This window comes from Pongo pygmaeus, chromosome 18 (assembly GCF_028885625.2).
Source record: "Pongo pygmaeus isolate AG05252 chromosome 18, NHGRI_mPonPyg2-v2.0_pri, whole genome shotgun sequence".
NCBI classification, from domain to species: domain Eukaryota; kingdom Metazoa; phylum Chordata; class Mammalia; order Primates; family Hominidae; genus Pongo; species Pongo pygmaeus.
In genome coordinates, this window is record NC_072391.2 from 4,090,936 (window position 1) to 4,113,814 (window position 22,879).

The 22,879-nt window shown below is 48.4% G+C and overlaps 1 protein-coding gene across 11 annotated transcripts in view; it reads right to left on the reverse strand.

Annotated features, from left to right (window-relative positions):
* Positions 1-9,759, reverse strand: part of CREBBP (CREB binding protein) — a 154,894-nt gene extending 145,135 nt beyond the window's left edge. For all 11 annotated transcript variants that reach the window (XM_063655077.1, XM_063655076.1, XM_054455748.2 and 8 more), the window contains exon 1: positions 8,867-9,759. In XM_063655077.1, the coding sequence (XP_063511147.1) occupies positions 8,867-8,951 (85 nt within the window). In that variant the 5' untranslated portion in view covers positions 8,952-9,759. The remainder of the gene's footprint in view (positions 1-8,866) is intronic.
* Positions 9,760-22,879: the final 13,120 nt, after the last annotated feature.

The window sequence follows — 22,879 nt, forward strand, 5'->3', positions numbered from 1 at the left end:
AGTAATGTAAAGAAGGGGAGGGGAAGGGGAAGGAAGGAAAAGAAAGAAAAGAAGGAAGGAAGGAAGGAAAAGACAGAAAGAAAGAGAAAGAAAGAAAGAAAGAAAAAAAGAAGGAAGGAAGGAAAAGAGAAAGAAAGAAAGAAAGAAGAGAGAAGAGAAAGAAAAGAAATAAATGGAATATTGCAGGGTAAAAAGCCCCTTTTAGAGATCTCTCTCTCTCTCTCTCTCTCTCTCTCACACACACACACACACACACACACACACACACACACACCCACCCCACCCTGCAAAACTCAAATGTGATGTCACCAGCCCAAGTCACAGCGCTGATGAGCTGGGAGCTGGGACTCAGAGTCTACTCTGAGCGGGAGCCAGGGCTCCCTCCTCAGCACCACACTGACCGCCTCCCCGTATAAAAAGGTGACATTTCCTTCAACTGTGACTCACGGTTAGAAGGTTCTACTTTTAATCAGGTGACAAATACTCAAAATATTTTAATCCAAAGCAACTGGGTCAAACTCGTAGAGTCTATAATTGTCTAAGCAAACTCTAATTACCTGATAAATTTCTATAGCTCCTGAATGTCCTCATTCTGTTTGTAATCAAATACCCAAATCTATTTAAATGTTGTACAGGCCTTCTCTACATGTTATCATAGAGAACAGTGACTTATTTTTCTATTTCACTGGTTATTTTAACCATAAAGTTAAAACATGTTTAGGTGGTGCAGTTTTAATAAAAATCCAAACTAGGGGGAGGAGAAGCAGCTTCTGAATTATAAAAAGATTTGCTTTACAACAGAATTGTACAACTCCACTATACAGCTAGTTTTCTCTCCTTATCGCAGATTATGCAAATTTGAAAGGTTGAATTAGGTGCAACTGGAAAATATACCTACTGTATACAGTATAGTACAGGCATATTAGAAAAGCAAATTAAGACATTTTCAAACAACAGCAGACAGTACACCTAGAAATGGGAAAGTAAAGTCAGATTTAATCATGTAGAATTATTTTCCCCATTAGATTTTACTATTCTTAGCGATGGTTCAACTAAACAGTCTTTTGATTAATGGAAATGAAACACGGGGGAAAATGTCACAAGGGATAATATCCAAATCTTTCTTAAGGGTAAGTTTTAAAAGGAATTCAACTTTTAGAGACAGAGCTCAAAAATAACCTTGCTTCCTAAATTTAGAACCAGAAAACACCCTAAAGGCGGTACTTTAAATACAGCCACAGTCACTGCCCATATTGTCTAGGAACTTAATAAAAAACTTTAAAAAGAGAGGGGCCACTTTTGTTTACTTCCATGCCTTTCACACAGCCTTCCCCAATTTGATTTGTGTGCCCTTGCTCAAATCTCTTCAAGTCACAGCTCAAATGGCAAAGACCTGACCACTCCAGGACGTCCCGGGGACTCTGCTCGTGGCCTATTGTAGCACCCCTGTCAGCAGAGCATGGCCCCAGGGAAAGGAGAACAGGCAAAAGCCCCCACAGGCTCCCCACTGCTCCCAAGGCTTACATTTCTGCATCAAAGACTCATGCAATAGGAGAATTTTCCTGAAAGCCAAGTTTGAGCCGACTGAGAAGAGTAGCATCCTTTTCCATTTAAAGCAAGGAGTGTATCTGGAGGGATGCACTGCAAGGAAAAGACCTCAGAGAGGACTAAAGGGAACGCTGGGCACATGTGCTAAAGAGCAGATGGCACAGCCAGGAGCTTCAGAGCTTAGGAGAGACTGGGGACAACCAGAAGAGTACTCAGATGTGAGCAAGCCATGGGCCTACAACAATACCCCAGGAAACAAACTGTCATGGTCAGGGTGCTTTTCCCAACAACCAGGAATGCATGGAAAACAGGCAGGCATCCCCAGCTCCTGGCTCTGTGCTGGCTCAGCAGAAGGACTGTCACAGGAGCCCAAGGCTCCTCAACCATCCCAGGGCCTGCCTCCCAGTGGGGCATGCAGCCCCGGACTTCCGCACACGGGCACACTCAGGAAACAGGGGAGGGAGTAAATGAAGCCTTATTCAGATCACCCTTTCTGGTTCCAGAGTTTTTGCACTTGACTGCATTTCTATATTCTTTCCTTAAGTTTTGCCTCGAGGTTTCATCTTCTCAAGATGGTTCTAAGTTACTCACAGGCATCTATCAGAATCCTGTGTTAAGCACTGCTACTGCTTAACAGGTACCTCAAGATAAATTATACACAGTAAAGAAACAGAATCACATACTTGTCTGCTGCTTAAACAGTCCATGAAATATGCTTCAAAATTATCAATAATTTTCAGTGTATATCCTGATTTGATTTAAAAGAAAAAAATTTTCAGAACACACACCATTTAAGTTTTCGTAATTTTAAAATTTCATGGCCATCACGTTCCTATTTTTAAAAATACAATAAAAAATGGAGACAGAATCAATGGTATAGATGACAGAATTCCCGGCTATGTATCTGCTGAGGTGCTACACTACCACACGCGTGCCTGCACACTGGTTTCTGTGGATACGAGCACATGGCTTCTGTCCTTTCCAGAACTGCTGAGAAACAGGTCTTGGTCCAATCAGACTAGCACCTTCAGTAAGTCCTAGGACTACAAGGTACGACAATGTCCCTGGTTAACGCTAGTGTCAGTTCCCATTAAGCGTCATATGCCAGACACACATTATCTCAGGCTACCCTCATAACCACCTTGAGATGGCAATTGTTATTATCTCCATGTTACACATGAGGAAACTCTGAGCTCACAGAGCTGATGTAACTTGCCCCAAACATGCTCTGGCCTCAGCACTCCTAAGGCCAGCTGGTTTGGTGGCCGGGTGGGAGCCCATGGGTATGGAACTCGGAAGCAAGTAACAGACCCAATTTGAAGATAGGTGGCAATTTGCTTAAAAGTAAAATCTTAACAAGAAAATGATAAGAACTGTAAGGGACAAATACTATATTTCTTTCACTAAGTCCCTCAAATATTTCCTCAGGGCCTACTATGTGTCAGGCGCTGCCCCTGGGGAGGGAAGTGCTGGGAAGCGGGCCGTGGAAAAGCTCTGGAGTTCTTACTGATGCTCACCTTCTGGTGTCACAGGAAGGCGAGGAAGCCTAGAGCCTGAGATGACAAAGAGGGATGAGAAATGCCATGTGGGCCACTGGGGTCAACAAAAAGCAAAAGAACAAAGAAAAATGCAATGGGTCACCAGGCTTTCTGATAAACTCGTCTGATTTTAAATCAAGTCATCCATATAACTGTTACAGAGGAACAAAAAAGACAGAGGGAGAGGGCCCTGCTAAGCTCTGAAGTGCTCCAAGACAGGAGACCCACGCTAGCCTGCTGCTCACCTGGGCTCTCCCGGGCTCCACTTCATGCAACTCAGAAAACTTGCCCTGCTGCTGTTTTCCTTAAAGCTGTCTGTGCAGCCGTGGTAGGCCAGTGCTCGCCAACGGGTGCTCAGAGAATGAAGTCCCACGTTATATCAGAGTGACCAAATTGCAGCCCACGGGCCAAGTCCTCAGATGCCAGTCTTTACAACTAGAGTTTTACTGGAACACAGCCATGCCCACTCGCCTATGGCTGCTTTCTTGCTGAAATGGCAGCCTTGAGTAGTTGCAACAAGAGACCATATGGCTCACAAAGCCAAATGCGTGCTCTCTGGCCTTTTGCAGAGGAAGTCTGCGGACCCATAATAGGCTAAAAAGGGTTCTAGGGTCAAACAGGACTGAGAGTGGTGCAACTGCAGCCCCTCTCTCACAGTGCCCAATCAGCACACCAAGGCTCTGGGAAAGTCTGCAGTCAAATTCCTCAGCTACCACCAACAGCATCTGAGCACAAACCCTTTGTTGAGAAACACCTCTTAGCATGCCCTCTAGTTTCTTGGAATACATGTGAAGAGCTGGTTTGAGTAGGGTAAAGAGGGGTGCCCTCACTAATGGGACCCCAAAAACTAAACTGACAAGCTTTTGCAATCTTCAGAAACTCACAATAAGGTACATTTCATCTTAACTAAGGTAAGACACACTTTGGCAAAATCATTCTCCTAACTGTTTTCAAATACATCAAGTAAAAACACAAGTCAGCAATTATGGACCCCCCAAGTAATCACATACTTTGTCACACAATTACAACACACTACTTAAAAGCTGTGAAAACACAGGCTACTAATCTAAGCATCAACTTCCAACTGCAGGACTCAGTCTCTTTGTTAAGTTATGTTCAATTCTGTTTACAGAATCAAATCTGAATGTTCAGCCAGGAGCAACTTTCCATCTTCTGAAGGCCCTTCTAAGGCACCCTGCACATGACTTGTCCTTGCCTACCTTCATCCCTGAGGACCTTTAAATGGGGCCACCGCTCTCACCCCTCTCAAGTTATTCAAAAGCGAAGCACGGTCATGAAATGTCCTAGTCCTAAAAGTCTCTATGACAACTTTTATTCCTATTTAGCCAGAACTCACTGATGGGGCAACATAACCGTTTCTCATTCTCCCTGAGGTAAACAGGAACACGAGCCCACACACTTCATGCTGAGGATAACAACAGAACCAGAGGGAAAAGGGGGAGTCCCTAACCCAGGAGGAAGAATACACTCCTGGCTGCCCCCACCACAGGTGGTTACAAACCTCCCCCCTAGTGATCTCATTCATGTGCGGGAAGGCCGCTACTGAAACTCACCAAGCTTGGCAGGTTCCTGGGTCGATTCAAGTAAATGCACTGTTTACACATAGAGACTTAGAAAATAAATATATAGAACTACTGACTTTAACAATCTAGTTTGGATCTGGTTTTGACCCCGTATCACCTCTCAAGTCCAGTTCCTCACCTAGAAAATAGCAGTAACAGCATCTTCCCTTCCTCACAGGACGCTGTAAGGATCAAACTGAGGTGACGTGGAGAAAAGCACTCCGATACATAAAATACCAGACATACATAACAGATCATTTGGTTGACAACTGTATTCGCCACCAGCTTTCTTTAAATAAGCTTCCCTATTGCATTTAAAATGATTCACGTCATAAAATGTAATCACAACTACTTAGAGCCACTTATACAGTACAGGATGAAATATAGCTATGTTCAATCTTCAGAATGTAGTTTTTCTTTTCCTTTTTCCCCCAGAGACAGGGTCTCACTCTGTCACCCAGGCCAGAGTGCAGTGGCATGATCACAGCTCACTGCAGCCTCGACCTCCTGGGCTCAAGTGATCCTCCTGCCACAGCCTCCTGAATAGCTGGGATTACAGGATTGTACTATTACACCCAACTAATTTAAAAAATTTTCTGTAGAGATGGGGTCTCACTATGTTGCCCAGGCTGGTCTCCAACTCCTGGCCTCAAGCCATCCTCCTGTCTCAGTCTCCCTAAGCACTGGGATTATAGGCATGAGGCACCACCCTGGCCTGCAATTTCAAAAAACTTTATAAGCAGTCTGTTGTGTGCAAATTTTGCAATAAAGCTGACCAACAAAAAATAAAAAAATAAACCCAGAAAACAAAAATCAAAACAAAAGTCTACTGCTTGCCTGGATACTTGTCTTATACTGTTAAATCATGAATGTCTGCTGTTGAAAGACACAATACGCTATTTTAACTTGGACATATTAAAGAAGTTTCCAAAACACCCAACTAACTATATACTGGTAATATAAAGTCCCCACTTATTGTAAGGTGCCAAGTAAAGGAAGAAGACCTCATGTATGAGAAAGTGTAAAGGCTTCAACATAATACAAGAAAATGCTACTTAAACATCTGAGGCCATCAAATTCTGTGCCTCTCCGGGGCTGCTGCTTCAGTGGGGTGAAAGGTACTGTTTCTCCTTCTTCCTCTTGCTACCCTCCTTCGCAGCACATTCCGTATTTCTGCATCATCTCTACATAAGCTTCCCAGCCTTCGGCAACTTGTTTGTCATCAGTGGCAGTGACATTCATCACTCTGAGGTGCTGCCTGATCTTAGGGAGTGCTGTTTGCAACATCCATGCCCCCAGATGAGCAGCACCCTGGCTGAGCAGCTCCCCAATGTCGGGGGCATTCTTCTCTCAGCTCACTGTCACCCTCCACAGACACATCTAAGTGACACTGGTGGCCCCACAGGCCAGACTCTACAGACATGCACTGCAGTCCAAGTAGCTCCTGTTTCTCAGGCTGCCAAGGGCTCCTCCTCCTTTCAACCCCTCAGCTCCTAGACAGAGGTCCCCTCCCTCAAATTTGATCACACGCACCGGTCACACACCCTGCTCCACTAGGCCCAATTTTCCCCTGGGAGCCTCAGAGACACATCCCCTCACTAAAATAAGATTGAGTTCCTCAAGAATGTTATTCTCAGGTCTGTCCCACCTAACCAAATGCCTTCAGTCCTTTGAATGTATTTAATGTAAAAACTCAAGCCATTTATTTGTTTAATACACATCCCTAAGATCTCTGTCCATCTCATTACTCAATTTCTTAGTTGAGTAGTTACACCAGACAAGGTGTCCCTTGTTTCTTTTGGAGACAGCATCTCACTCCGTTACCTAGGCTGGAGTGCAGTGGCGCGATCTTGGCTCACTGCAACCTCTGCCTCCCGAGTTCAAGCAATTCTCATGCCTCAGCCTCTCAAGTAGCTGGAGTTACAGGTGCATGTCACCATGCCTGGCTATTTTTTTGTATTTTTAGTACAGATGGGGTTTCACCATGTTGGCCAGGCTGGTCTTGAACTCCTGACCTGAAGTTGATCCACCAGCCTCCGCCTCCCAAAGTGCTGGGATTACAGGCATAAGCCATGGAGCCCGGCCCCTTGTTTAATGTGCTTGATAATGAGCCCTTCCTTGGACCCCCATGCTAACAGAGTCTTTCACAATAGTGTGATGGTGATGAATGTGTAACGCATGACCCAACTTAAGTATGATGTTGACTTTCTACTTTGGATTAAATCGGAGCCATTTAAAGCTGACTTTTGGTCCCACGAAAGAGCCCCTGTGCCTTACAAGGATCAAAATTGTAAAGGAAGGGGGAAAAGGTGGTTAAGTGTGGAAAATCCTTTCTGATCAACTTATTACGCATCTGATCATCCAATAATGGAAACTACCATGGAAAAAGCTATCCTTTGGGCTCCATCTTGGAAACAGCTGGATGTACATATTAGGACAAGTCTTTTTGTTAAGTCTTGTGTTACTAATTGTCCCCCTTTTTAAGACAAAATCTACAACAAATTCATTCAACAACAGCAAAGCTACAAAGCCATCCAGGTTACCAGTTTCAGAAGACAAGCTTCAAAGCTGAAATCGCCACGTATGACCTACGTCTCACAGAACTGAAGACTACTCAAACACACCAAGATTAATGAAGCAACGGAGATCTGTTTTGCAGTACAACGGCATTTAAACTATTGTTTCCAAATTTCTCACTTCAATAAGTTCATTTTATAAGATTAACGTCAAACTCAACTTTTATCAGCTAAAAAGAAAAGCATTATTAGTGATTTTTATATACCATGAGCACCATTTACTCCTCCCCACTGTTTAAGAAATTTTAACTAGATAAGAATCTCATGATTGATTTTTAAAAATCGCTTTTCACTTCTACATTAATATTAAATGTCGCTTATCATAACTTGATTCCAGGAATTGTATTCAAACTTAAGCCACAAAATTCAAGTTTTGTTTCAACAGCAATAGCAGTTTTTTTAATATGCTAGTGGTCAGTCACAGAACTATTTCCTCAAGTTGAACAGCTGTGTCTAGTGCAAATCTGAAGGCAGCAATGTAATTCAATTTGGACTCATTCATCAGAAACTGATTTTCAGATGCTACCACTGCAACACTACTGGAGAAATGCAAGCTGCGCTGGAGATGGAATTGTTCGCAGCGGCACACAAGTTTTTGCTGCAAAGGAGAGAGCTCTAAAAGAGGAAATACAACTAGTTCATGTTACCATGAACCAGCGCAGTAGGACCCAGAATTAATGAATGAATAGAAAACTAAATACTTCTCTTAAGCAGCTATGATTACTTAAGAAAGTTTCCAGGAAAGCTGTTTAATGAGAGGAAACAAACAAAAGATGATTTATTCAGTATCCTGCTACACTTTTTTGAAAAATTGGAATTCCTACATTCCTTAACATAATTTTTTGTACATCTACACTGTGAAAGCAACACAAACTCAAATGGAGATTGCAGCCCAAATGAACTTAAATCTGCTGTTTTAACTTTCTTTTGAAGTTATACATGGAAATGAAACACACCACAGCAACTCTGATGACATCTTGCTAACGAAGTTTGGGTTTTGAAAAATGGAATGACTAGCTGACTAAACACACACACACACACACACACACACAAAACAAGGAGTTTTGAAAATAAGCACTAAGCATCTTTCCAAGGAACTCACTCATTCCAAGAAACTTCGGTTCTAACTCGCAAGCTGGCGGCTGCTGTGAGTGTCCTCTGACTGCAGCCTGGTCAATGTGTCGCCAATCCAGAAAACACACTGCGCTACCTTTGGCCGCGATCTTACTTTCTCTAAGCATCAAAGGTACCCTCCGCTGTCATTCCTCTGGACGGCCACGCGTGTGGACACGGCCGTGGATGGAAGCGTAGGGCATTACCAAACAAACCCACACGCTGCACTTTACTTCTTCCCTCCTGGAGTGCCACTCGGTTCCCCGCGAGGAGGGCTGATCGGGTGCGGGGAAGTCGAGTGCACCGGGCGTGTGCTGCCCAACTCGGGCCCAGTGACAGTCCCGCGACGAACTTCCACCCTCCGGCGCGGGGCGAGGGGAACCGGCTGCGGGGCCTGCTCCGGGCTCCCGGCTCGATGGGTATCCGCGACCACGACCCCCGGACGCTCTCTTTCAGGTGGGGGTGACAGCGCGCCCCGGGCCCCCGCCGCCCCGGACCCCCTCCTCACCTGTGCTGTCATTCGCCGAGAAACCGGGCGAGCTGAGTTTGGCTCTTTTGGGGTTGGGCGGTCCGTCCAGCAAGTTCTCGGCCATTTTCACCTGCTCGCGAAAACAGCCCCGGGCGCGGGCGGCCGGGCCGGCGAGGGCCCGGACGGGGGTCGGGGGCCCTGCCGGCTGCGAGGGAGAGGAGCGAGCGCGGGCCGCGAGCTGGCGGGCGGGCGCCGAGGGAGAGGGAGGGCGCAGGCCGGGTGGGGGAGGCGGCGGCCAAATCTCAGCCACAGCAACAGCGCCCCGCAGCGCTCACCGCCCGCCCCCGGCCGCCGCCGCCGCCGCCGGCCGCGGCCCCCTCATCCCCTGCCCGCCTCCCGAGCGCGACACTCCGCGGTGGGGGCGCCCCGGCGGCCTGGCCGCCCCCCCGGGCCCGGCTGGCAGCGACGGCGCCCGGCCAGGCGGCTCAGGCAGTCCCCGGGAACATGGTGCCGCCGCCGCCGCCGCCGCCTCGCTCCCCCCCCCGCGCCCCACTTAATGAATTCGCTCGCGGCCCGACGACGAGGGGGCTCCGGGCTCCGCTCCCCGCCCGCGGCCCGCCGCCGCCGCCGCCGTGAGGAAAAACAATGCGCCGAGCGGGGTCGCCGCCGCCGCCGCGGCCCCCCCACCCCCCGTTCCGCCGCCGCCGCCGCTGCCGCCGCCGCCGCCGCCGGGCTCCGGGAGGCCGAGCCGAGAGGCGAGCGGGGCCGCCGGGGCGGGCGCCGAGGGCCGGGCGGAGCGGGCCGGCCGGGCGGAGCGGGGTGCGCGGGCGGTTGTGGGGCCCGGGACCGACGGGGCCGAGTAGATCGCGCTCGAAGCCCCGGTCGGGTCCGCGACAAGATGGCGGCTGTTGATTCCTCAATTAAAAAAAAAAGAAAGTTTTTTTTCTTCTCTTTCCAGAGCCTGAACGGGGAGGGGGTGGGGGCGGGGCACGCCGGTGCGTCACCCCCCCCGCGGCGTCACCACGCACGGCCCCCGCCCCGCCCCCTCCACCTGCGCCGGCCGTGGCGGAAAGAGCCGAGCGTGCTCGGGCCGAGAGGCTGAAGGCGCGGCCGCCAAGCGTAGGGAAGCGGGCGGCCGGGCGCGGGCCAGGCCTGCGGGGCGCCGGGGCTCCGGGCTGAGCCACAGCTTTTGTTCTGATGGCGACCAGGCGTAGAGGGCCGGGGCTCCGGGCCCCAGCGGGCTCCGGGAGCGGCGGCCTGGCCGTGGGCTGGGCTCTCGGGCGCGGATTCGACGCCAGCCTGGGCCCGCCTGTCCCGCTGGGGCGGCGCTGCGTGTTCCCAGCTCCTCGCGTCCCTGCCCCAGACCCTCCTCGTTGGCGTCGGTCGGGAACGGTCGGGGCGACCCCAGCCCAGGCCGCGCCACTAGCCTTCGCCGCCGGCCAGGGAAGTGGAATGGCCTCTGCAGGTTACAGACCGCCCTTGGGTCTGCCGACGAGGTGGGCGGATGGGGAAACTGAGGCGGGGGGAGAGCAACTGCTCCAAAGTCGTCGAGGCAGGAAGTGGCAGGGCCGGGATTCGGGTCCCGCCTTACCTCGTGACACTAGGGAGTGAGGGGGCCTCACGCCTGTTCCCAGCCCAAGGCGGCGGGGCAGACACCCTCACCTGTGAGAGCTGGGTGGTGAGCGCCGGCCTGGGCAGAGAAGGGCCCGCGCATCGGGGCTTAAGCCTGGACGCCCAGGCCGCACTCCCCGCCCCAGGCAACTCGCCTGGCGCCTCGCAGGTGCCCCAGACAGGGGTGCGGGCCTGGGGAGTCCCCCACGCGAGACCACAGCCCGCGGGACACTTCTACGAACACCCAAGGTGTTCTCATCCCAATTAGTTATCTGCCCCTCCAAACTTCCACGGCTTCCTCATAAAGGTATCAGCAGCTCCACTGTTTCCTAAGCCAGAAACCCGTGAGTCAGCGCGGACTCCTCCCTCTCACCCGCCACGCGCCCCTCTACCCACGGTCTTTACCTGGGAGATGGCTTCTCCCGCACTGTCCGGGTGGCTATGGTGGCAGCTACTCACTTAAGTGTTCTTTGCTCTCCGCGTTTCTCCCCACGCAGCACCAGAGTTAACATCCCGAAAAGAGAGGGAGAAAATCTGTTTAAAACAACTCCCTGGCCAGGTGCGGTGGCAGATCACCTGAGGTCAGGAGCTCAAGACCAGCCTGGCCAACATGGTGAAACCCTATCTCTACTAAAAATAGAAAAATTAGCTGGGTGTGGCGGGATACGCCTGTAATCCCAGCTACTCGGGAGGCTGAGATGGGAGAATCGCTCGAACCGGGGAGGCCAGTAAACCGGGATCTCGCCATTGCACTCCATCCTGGGCGACAAGAGTAAAACTCCGCCTCAAAAACAAAACAAAACAAAATCCCTGACATAGAAAAAGAAAACACTACATATGTAGTCTTTCTTTAAAAAAAGAACACGTATGAATTGTCTTAAAAACATAGGTATATGTACATATGGTGACTGTCCTTGAGTGTCAAGATTGAGTGATCGTTCTGCTTTTCTCTGTTCACCTGTACTGCTCAAAATCTTGGACCGCGACACCCCTCTTGAATCTGTCTCTTCTACTTTACATGGTTCACTTCACCATCATCATCCTACACCCACTTGGCCGGTAGGCAGTTCACATCATTCAGGCTTTTTTTTTTTTTTTTCAAATGCTGGTCCCTGTGCTGAGAACACATGCCTGGCAAATTCTAACTCATCCTCCAGAACCCAGTTCAAATGTCACCTACTCCAGGAAGCCCTCCTAGCCCACTCCTTGGCTCCCATATCACTTCTGGGCTCTGTGAGAGAACACATAACACATCCTGCCCCATCTTCCCCCCCTCCACTGCCCCCGAATTAGTTCATGTTTTTACTTATGCATCAAATAGCTCTTGAGAATCCCAAGGGCATTGAGACTGTGCTAATCCCCTTGGCCAAACATAAAGAGATCCCCATATATTCAAGGAGTTTAAATAGCACACCCTGGAAGCCATAAATGGAAGTATTCAAGAAGTCAATTTGCACAGGAATGGTAAGAAGTGTATCAGTGGCACAGGGCAGGCCACACCCTGTATCTGAATGCTCTAGGTGTCTGTCTCACCAAGGGTCTGTGAGCTTTTTGGGGGCAAAAGTGGTGTCTTAGTCACAGAAACAGTGCTCTGCAAGAAGAAGTAGGTTTGCAAAATTGAATGAGTGATGAGCTGTGTCAGGTGCCCTGAGTCCTAGAGGCCTTCAGGCCACTGAAAAGGGTGGGCCCCAGCCTGAGGTGGCTCCAGGCCACTCTTCAAAGGGGACAAGGTGTCCAGCCACCTATAGGCCTTAGGGCCTGCCTTGGGGCAGTGGAGACACCATGCAGCCCCCTAGGGGTCCATTGGTGAGTGGTTTACACAGAAGTGTGCACAGGAGCTTGAGCCATTCCCTGACAGGTTTCCATTTTACAGAGGAAAGCAAGGGAACCCAGTCGCAAGGAATCAGAAGTAAATAACCCGGACATGGCAAGGCTGGGCCTGGAACCCATGTCCTCACTCTCCAAAGCCCCTAGTCTTCCTGTCTCACCATGTTCCACCCTCAAAACATACCGGCTCTGCAGTCCCTTTTTCTGTCTCATTGTTCTCACCTGTATCATTTTGATCAATTCTTGTATTCACTGATACCTGTTTTTTCTTTCCTTTCGATTTCTTCTCCCTTCAGTCTGACTCAAAGAACCCTGAGCTCAGACACTGATGGGGGAATAGCAAGGAGAGAAGCGTGGCTCCTACCCGCACTCACTTAGCTGGGGATCACCACCGATAAGTGAGTGCCTTAGGGATACCAGGCCGCTCTGCCATGCCTCCCATGGATAGCACTTCCCACAATCCTGGAAGGAAAAATTGTCCTCATTTCACAGATGAGGAAATAAGGCACAAAGGAGGACAAGCCACCCAGCCACGAAGGGGCTTCACTCCGGTGCACACCTAAGGCTTCCTGCTCTTTCCACAAACCTCACCCTCTCCAGTCTCAGAGACCACATTAAAAAACAATCAAGGGACTGGGCATGATGGCTCATGCCTGTAATCCCAGCACTTTAGGAGGCCGAGGTGGAAGGATCTCTAGAGCCCAGGAGTTTGAGACCAGCCTGGGCAACAGTGAGACCCTCATCTCTACAACAAAATGTTAAAAAATGAACTGGGCGTGGTGGTGTGCACCTGTAGTCCCGGCTGCCTGGGAGACAAAGGCAATAGGATCTCTGGAGCTCAGGAGGTTGAGGCTGCAGTGAGCTATGATCAAACCACTGCACTCCAGTCTGGGCAACAGTGAGATACTGTCTAAAAAACAAAAAAAAAAAAAGAAAAGAAAGAGAAAGAAATGGAATTGTTGGAATTGTTGGCCGGATGCGGCGGCTCACGCCTGTAATCCTAGCACTTTGGGAGGCTGAGGTGAGTGGATCACTTGAGGTCAGGAGTTCGAGACCAGCCTGGCCAATATGGTGAAACCCTGTCTCTACTAAAAATACAAGTAAATGGCTGGGCATGGTGAGGGGGCACCTGTAATCCCAGCTACTCGGGAGGCTGAGGCAGGAGAATTGCTTGAGCCCGGGAGGCGGAGGTTGCAGTGAGCCAAGATCGCACTCCAGCCTGGGCAACAAGAATGAAACTTCATCTCAAAAAAGAAAAGAAATGGAATTGTTGCAATTTGATATTGATTGTCCCTTTCTAGGCTTAAATAGATTAAAAGATAGCATCAGGTTTGGACTTTGCCTTCAAGCGATGCAGAGCAGCATTGGGGAGAAAAACACAAACAGGACACACATTGAAAAGATAAGCAGAGAATCCAAGTCAGAATACCACAAAATCATAATAACTGATCCCCCAGGGGTGGGAGTCCTGGGGCTGGGGCGCAGAGGCCTGGAGGAGTAGTCCCAGGAGGGCAGGATTCCAGCCAGTTCCTGGTGGACAGAAGGCAGAATGTGGTCTGGTGGTGTAGAGGGATCCAGACAGAGCTGGGTTCAAGTCCCACACCTACTGCTTTTTCTTAGCTGTGTTGAAAACAAATACCTTGGCCGGGCACGGTGGCTCACGCCTGTAATCCCAGCACTTTAGGAGGCCAAGGCGGGAGGATCACCTGAGGTCAGGAGTTCGAGACCTGCCTGACCAACATGGAGAAACTCCATCTCTACTAAAAATACAAAATTAGCCAGTCTTGGAGGTGCATGCCTGTAATCCCAGCTACTCGGGAGGCTGAGGCAGGATAATTGCCTGAACCCAGGAGGTGGAGGTTGTGGTGAGCCAAGATTGCACCATTGCACTCCAGCCTGGGTAACAGGAGAAAAACTCTGTCTCAAAAAAAAAGAAAAAGAAAAAAACAAATACCTCCTCACCTGCCGAGAGAGTTGAGGTACAGTGGAGATGAGATGGAGGGTGCACGGGGTCCCTGGCACACCAAAGCACCACATAAGGCAGCTGCTATTTGGGGCAGTGGGAAGCAGGCGCTCAAGGGGAGAGGCCCCTCTCCTCTCTCTGCCTTCCACATGGGAGGCTGCACCCACCCCTCTCGTGGGGGAATTGCTGTTGCTTTTTACCATCACTGCCCCTGAATCTTTTCTCCCTCACTTACCCCAGTACCTCCTTTTCCTTAAACACATTGGCAGTCAGCTTCAGCTTCAGCCCTGATTCCACCCTGTCTCTTCCATTCCCAGCTAAGGAAACTGGAACAAGTTGTCTACAAAGGCTGGGCTCATTTCCTCTTCTCCCATGCCCTGTGTTTATTTTTTATTTTTATTTTTATTTTATTATTATTATTATTATTTTGAGACGGAGTCTCACTCTGTCCCCCTGGCTGGAGTGCCACAGTGGCACGATCTCAGTTCACTACAACCTCTGCCTCCCGAGTTCAAGTGATTCGCCTGCCTCAGCCTCCCAAATAGCTGGGACTACAGGCACCTGCCACCATGCCCAGCTAATTTTTGTATTTTTAGTAGAGTTGGGGGTTTCACCATGTTGGCCAGGCTGGTCTCGAACTCCTGAACTCAGGTGATCTGCCCGCCTTGGCCTCCCAAAGTGCTGGGATTACAGGCGTGAACCATCGTGCCTGGCCTATTTTTATTTTTGAGACATGGTCTTGCTCTGTCACCCAGGCTGGAGTGCAGTGGTGCAGTCATGGCTCAATGCAGCCTTGACGTCTCCTGCTCAAGTGATCCTCCTGCCTCAGCCTCCCAAGTAACTGAGACCACAGGTGTACACCACCATGCCCAGCTAATTTTTTTTATGGAGTCTTGCTGTATTGGCCAGGCTGATCTTGAGCTCCTGGCTTCAAGTGATCCTCCTACCTTAACTTCCCAAAGTGTTGGGTTTACAGGTATGAGCCACCGTGCCTGTAGATAATTTCTTTCCTTATGAACGATGAATATTCCACCGTATGGACGGACCACAGTTTGCTTATCCATTCATCTGTTGACGGACACAGAACTGCTTCCAGCATGCAGCTATCATGATTAATGCTGCAGTGAACGTGGGTGTATTTCTTTTCTTCCAGACCCTGCTTTCAATTCTTTTTTTGTTTGTTTGTTTTTAGATGGAGTCTTGCTCTGTCACCAGGATGCAGTACAGTGACACGATCTCAGCTCACTGCAACCTCTGCCTCTGGGGTTCAAGCGATTCCCCTGCCTCAGCCTCCCGAGTAGCTGGGACTACAGGTGCCCGCCATCACACCCGGCTAATTTTTGTATTTTAGTAGAGATGGGGATTTGCCATGTTACCCAGGCTGGTCTCAAATTCCTGGGCTCAAGTGATCCTCCCACCTCAGCCTCCCAAAGTGCTGGGATTACAGGCATGAGCCACCGCACCTGGCCTGCTTTCAGTTCTTTTGGGTATATACCCAGAAGTGGGATAACTGCTGTCTCATATGGTAATTCTACTTTTGATTCTATGAGGAACTCCCATACTGTTTTCCATAGCAGCTGCATCATTTTACATTCCTACCAGTAGTGTACAAGGGTTCCAATTTCTCCACATCCTCACCAACACTTATGCTGTTTTGTTCTTTTCTTTTCTGATAATAGTCATCCCGATGAGTGCTATGTTTCAGTTCATTCCTTTTAGCCGCTGTCTTGTATTCTATTGCAGGAACAAAGCACATTTTATTTATCTATTCTCTTCCTAAGGGACTGGTAGATTGTTTCTACTTTTTTCCTGTTACAAACAGGGCTGCAATTAATGTTCTTGTACGGGTTTCTTTGTGGACCTAAGAGCATCACTGGATGAACACTGAGAAGTGGATTTCCTGGGTTTGAGGTTATAGCAGGCAGAACCCCCATAGAATCAGCCAACTTATGGAAGGTTTCATAGAGGAACTGCGTACACAGGGCAGGTTGCAAGGAAACCATAAGGGATAGGGTAGCAACCTAGGGCTTATAGCAGCTGAGCTGTTACTGCCACAGGCCCAAAGGGACACAGAAGGGAAAGCTTCCCAGACCCAGAAAGAAAATAATTGTGTAGAGATAGCCATCTTGAGAGGGGTGATCTTTTGCAGAGGGACTCAGCTGACTTGAGGTGACCAAATACCGTAACCACTCTTTCGCTTTCTTTTTTTCTCCTTCCCTTCCCTTTCCCTTTCCCTTCCCTTCCTTTCCTTTCCTTTCCTTCTGTCCTTCTTTCTCTCCTTTCTTCTTCTCTCCCCCACCCCTCCCCTCCCCTCCCTTCCCCTTCCTTCTCTCCTTTCTTTCTTCTTCTCTCCCCCTCCCCTCCCCCTCCCCTCCCCTCCCCCTCTCCTCCCTTCTCCCTCCCTCTCCCCTCCTTTCCCCCCCCTCCCTCCCTCCCTCCCTCCCTCCCTTCCTTCCTTCCTTCCTTCTTTCCTCCCTTCCTTCCTTCCTTTTTTCCTTTTGATGGAGTCTCGTTCTGTTGTCCAGGCTGGAGTGCAGTGGCGCGATCTTGGCTCACTGCAACCCCCACCTCTTAGGTTCAAGAGATTCTTCTGTCTCAGCCTCCTGAGTAACTGACATTACAAGCACATGCCACCATGCCTGGCTAATTTTTGTATTTTTAGTTGAGATGGGGTTTTACCATGTTGGCCAGACTGGTCTCAAACTCCCGGCCTCAGGTGATCTGCCCACCTCGCCTCCCAAAGGGCAGGGATTACAGGCGTGAGCCACCGCGCCTGGCCACTTTCCTTCTTTAAAAATTGTTTTTAAATTTTTTTGTAGAGATAGGTCATGCTTTGTTGCCCAGGCTGATCTTGAACTCCTGGGCTCAAGCAATCCCCTTGCCTCTGCCTCCCAAGATGTTGGGATTACAGGCGTGAGCCCCATGCCTGTCTTTCCTTCTTCCTTCTTTCCTGTCTGTCTTCCTCTGTCTTTCTCTCTTTCTCTCTGTCTTTCTAATAGAGTCTCAGGTTGGAGTGGAGTGGCACGATCACAGCTCCCTGCAGCCTTGACCACCCAGGCTCAAGCAGTTCTCCCACCTCAGCCCACCGAGTAGCTGGGACTACAGGCATGTGCCACCACACCTGGCTATTTTTTTTTTTTACTTTCTGTAGAGACAGGGTCTCACTATGTTGCCCAGACTGGTCTCAAACTCCGGGGCTCAAGCAATCCTCCCACCTCAGCTGCCCAAAGCGCAGAGATGACAGGTGTGAACCACCGCGCCCAGCCTTTCCTTCCTTCTGATCTCCCGCCAGGCTGCCCACTAGGACCCAAGCCCAAGGCATGGTAGCCTGTCCAAGTCAGCCTCCTGAGGCCAGGATAATGTGGAAAGGGGTGAAGGGATCGATTCAAGGGCTATCCAGAAGATGTCTGGCACATAGAGTATAACTATCCTCAACTGTAGGGGGAATTTCCAATTTGCATTTATTCATTTATTTAGTTAGTTAGTTATTTAGTTTTTGAGATGGAGTCTTGCTTTGTCGCCCAGGCTGGAGTGCAGTGGTACGATCTTGGCTAACTGCAAGCTCTGCCTCCCGGGTTCACTCCATTCTCTTCCCTCAGCCTCCTGAGTAGCTGGGGCTACAGGCGCCCACCACCACGCCCGGCTAATTTTTTGCATTTTTAGTAGAGATGGGGTTTCACCATGTTAGCCAGGATGGTCTCGATCTCCTGACGTCGTGATCCACCCACCTCAGCCTCCCAAAGTGCTGGGACTACAGGCGTGAGCCACGCACCCGGCCTATTTATTTTTTTGGGACATAGTCTCATTTTGTCACCCAGGCTAGAGCGCAACGGCGCCATCTTGGCTCACTGCAACCTCCGCCTGCCTGGTACAAGCGATTCTCCTGCCTCGGCCTCCCGAGTAGCTGGGATTACAGGCGTGCATCCCCGTGCCCAGCTAATTTTTTTGTATTTTTAGTAGAGATGGAGTTTCGCTATGTTGGCCAGGCTGGTCTTGAACTCCTGACCTCAGGTGATCCGCCTTCCTTGGCCTCTCAAACTGCTGGCATTACAGGCGTGAGCCACTGCACCCAGCCCAATTTGCTTTCCAAAATGATTTTATCCATTTACATTCCCACCAGCAACTTATGCTATCCATATACCCACATCTTTGCCAACATTAGCTGTTATTTACCAGACTTAATTTTCATTAATTTGAGTTTTTTCCCAGCCTTCGGGGATGAAATGGTGCCTCTTAATTTTAGTTTGCTGTTCCCTAATTACTAATGAGGCTGACTATTTTCACATACTTATTTGTTTAGGGGAGGTTTCATGTACTATGGATTGCCTAATCCTTTGCTCTTTTGCTGTTGGGTTGTTTATCTTTCTCTGATTCATTAATCAGTTTCTTTTTAAATTTTGGATGCTAATCCTTCATAAATAAATTGTCTAACTGTTTGGTTAGGCGTGGTGGCCCACCCCTGTAATCCTAGCATTTTGGGAGGCCGAGGTAGGAGGATCACTTGAGCCCAGGAGTTTGAGATGCACTTGGGCAACACAGTGAGACCCCATCTCTACAAAAAAAAAAAAAAAAAATTGGCTGAGCATAATGGCACGCACCTGTAGCCCCAGCCTCTCAGGAGGCGGAGGTGGGAGGATCTCTTGAGCCGAGGACCTGGAGGCTGCAGTGAGCTATAATGGCACCACTGCACTCCAGTATGAGCAACACAGTGAGACCCCATCTCAAAAAAAAAAACTTGTAGCTATTCTCTCCTGTCTGTGACTTATCTTTTCCCTTGCAGTATTTTTTGTTATACAGAACTTCTACATTTTTTTTTTTTTTGAGACAGGGTCCTGCTTTATTGCCCAGGCTGGAGTGCAGTGGTGCGATCTTGGCTTGCTGCAATCCCCGTCCTGGGTTCAAGCGATTTTCATTCTTCAGCCCCCAAGTAGCTGGGATTATAGGTGCTTGCTACCATGCCCAGCTAATTTTTGTATTTTTAGTAGAGATGGGGTTTCACCATGTTGGTCAGGCTGGTCTTGAACTCCTGAACCTCAGGTGACCCCCTGCCTTGGCCTCCTAAAGTGCTGAGATTACAGGCTTGAGCCACCACACCTGGCTGGATGTTTACGTTTTCATCTCTTCAAATTGATTACTCTTGCCCTTCATGGTATGTATCTGTGGCTTAGATCTCCTTCCCTACTCTGATGTCATAAAGATGGTCTCCCATGTTTTCTTCTAGAAATTTTAGTTTTGCTTTTTCACATTTGGGTGTTCAGAGCATTCTGGGACTGTGCATGTGGGCATGCGCATGTGTGTGGTTTGAGGTAGGGATTTACTTCTTTTTCCTTACAGATAGCTGGTTCCCTTTATGAAATACTCCATCTTTGTGTTTGATTTCTAATGTCAACTCTTTTATTATACTAAGATCCTCTTTCTCTTTTTTCTTCTTTCTTTCCTTTTATTTTTTTCTTTCCCTTCTTTCCTTCCCTCCCTCCCTCCCTTCCTCTCCTTCCTTCTTTCCTCCCTTCCTTCCTTCCTTCTTTCCTTGCTTTTCTTTCTTCTCTTTCTCCCTCATCTCTCCCTCCCTCCCTCATCCTTTTCCTTTCCCATTCCATTTCCTTTTCCCTTTCCCTTTTCTTTCTTTCGAGGCAGGGTCTTGCTCTGTTGCCCACGCTACAGTACAATGGCACAATCTTGACTCACTGCAATCTCCGTTTTCTGTGTTCAAGCTATTCTCCTGCCTCAGCCTCCTGAGTAGCTCGGATTACAAGCACGTGCCACCACACCTAGCTGATTTTTGTATTTTTAGTAGATATGGGGTTTCATCATGTTGGACAGGCTGGTCTCAAACTCACTCCTGACTTCAAGTGATCTGCCTGCCTCAGCCTCCCTAAGTGCTAGAATTACAGGCGTCAGACACCAAGCCCGGCTCCAACATCCTCTCTCTTCTGTTAATTGGCCTATTTGTATTCCCCTGCACCAATATTACAATGTTTAAAATCTTTCCAAGTAAGGGTAACTCCTGGTCTCTGGAGAGGAGAGTTTCCCCCACCCCTCTTCTCTTTCAAAGTTGTCTTGACTCTTTTGGTCTTCCATGTGAATTTCAGTTTTTCAAGGAGCGTGAAGAAAAAGTTGGGATTTTCATTAGAATTGCTTTGAATTTGTAAATTAACTTGAGGAAAATTGCCATTTAAAAAATAGTGTGTCTTGGCCAGGTGTGGTGGCTCATGCCTGCAATCCCAGCACTTTGGGAGGCCAAGGTGGGTGGATCACTTGAGGTCAGGAGTTCGAGACTAGCCTGGCCAACATGGTGAAACTCCGTCTCTACTAAAATTACAAAAATTAGCCAGGCGTGGTGGTGGGCGCCTGTAGTCCCAGCTACTTAGGAGACTGAGGCTGGAGAATCGCTTGAACCTGGAAGGCAAAGGGTGCAGTGTGCTGAGATCATGGCACTGCACTGCAGCCTGGGTGACAGAGTGAGACTCCATCTCAAAAAAAAAAAAAAAAAAAATTGAAACAATGACTGATATGGAATGATACTAAGAAGTTACCATTAATTTTTTATTTTATTTTAATTTTTGTAGAGTTGGGGTCTTGCTATATTGCCCAGGCTGGTCTTGAACTCCTGGACTCAAGCAATCCACCTGCCTTGGCCTCCCAAATTGCTGGGATTACACTTGTGGGCCACTGCCCCCAGCCAATTATTTAAAGTGTGATGGCACCATTGTGATTATGTATTTTTAAATAGTCCTTATCTTTAGAGGCATAGACTGAAATATTTATAATCTATAAACATTACAATATAACATATATAGATGTATATAAAATATAGTATGATAATAGGATGCCTGGGAGGAGGTGGGATAATAGATGAAACAAGATTGGCCAGGAATAGACAGTTATTGAAACTGAGTGATGGGTACCTGAGAATTCATTACTTTATTCTGCATACTTTTGTGTATTTCACAAATTCCTATAATAATAAATTTTTTAAAATATGAGGGCCAGGTGGCTCCTGCCTGTAATCTCAGCACTTTGGGAGGCTGGGGTGGGAGGATTGCTTGAGGCTAGGAAGTCAAGGCCAGCCTGGGCAACACAGCAAGACCCCATCTCTACAAAAAATTAAAAAATTAGCCAGGCATGGTGATATGCACCTGTAGTCTCAGCTACTTGGGAGGCTGAGGCAGGGGGATCACTTGAGCCAAGGAGTTTGAGGCTGCAGTGAGCTGTGATTGTGCCATTTTACTCCAGCCTGGGCTAAAGAGTGATTATTATTAAAACAGTGTATTATTATACAGTATATTATTATAGTATAATAACATATTAGCATTATAGTATAACAATACAAATATTGAAATATTGAGTCTTTCCATCCACAGACATGATATAGCTATTCGTGTATTTACATTTTCTTCTGTCGTGCAATGAAATTTTATAATTTTCTCCATAAGGGCCTGCCCATCTTTTAGCTGATTCAACAAATTTGCCAGACTCTTCTATTACTTCCAATCACATTAATATTTTTTTCTCCAAAATGTCTTGTATTTTTTGTGTAAGCCTTTGAATCATATGTTAAAAAATAAAATAAAGGCTGGGTGAGGTGGCTCATGCCTGTAATCCCAGCACTTTGGGAGGCTGAAGCGGGAGGATCACTTGAGGTCAAGAGTCCGAGTCCAGCCTGGCCAACATGGTGAAACCCGTCTCTATTAAAAATAGGAAAATTAGCCAGTTGTGGTGGTGGGTGCCTGTAATCCCAGCTACTCAGGAGGCTGGGGCACAAGAGTTTCTTGAACTCAGGGGGTGGAGGTTGCAGTGAGCCGAGATCGTGTGACGACACTCTAGCCTGGGTGACAAAGCAAGTCTCCATCTCAAAAAACAAAACAAAACAAAACAAAACTGTAGTTTTGTATGTTTACTGTACCTTTTCTATGTTTAGACATGTTTAGATACATAAATACTTACCACGGGGTTACAATTGCCCACAGTACTCAGTGCAGTAACAAGCTGCACAGGTTTGTAGCCCAGAGAACAATGGGCTGTACCATGTATCCTGGGTGTGTGGTAGGCTGTACCGTCTAGGATTGTGTAAGGGCACCCTGTGATGTTCACACAATGATGATTCCATTGCCTAACGATGCATTTCTCAGAACATATCTCTATTGCTAAGTGACACTTGGCTCCATTGCTAAGTGCAGTGACAAGTGTCCGTATAAGAAGGCGGAGGGATACTTGACACAGAAAGAGGAGACAGACACACAGAGAAGAAAATATGAAGATGGAGGCAGAGATTTAAGTGATGCAGCCACAAGCCAAGGAATGCCGCCGGCAGCCACCAAAAACCAGAGGCAAGTGACAGATTCCTCCTCCAGAGTCTTCAGATTGAATGTGGACCTGATGACACCTTAATTTCAGACTTCCAGCCTCCAGAACTTTTAGATAATAGACTTTTGTTGTTTGGTTTGTTTGTTGTTTTTGTTGTTGTTTGAGAGTCTTGCTCTGTTGCTCAGGCTGGAGTGCAGTGGCACACGATCTCAGCTCACTGCAATCTCTGCCTCCCAGGTTCAAGCGATTCTTGTGCCTCAGCCTCCTGAGTAGCTGGGATTACAGGCATGCACCCCCACGCCTGGCTACTTTTTGTATTTTTAGCAGAGACAGGGTTTCACCATGTT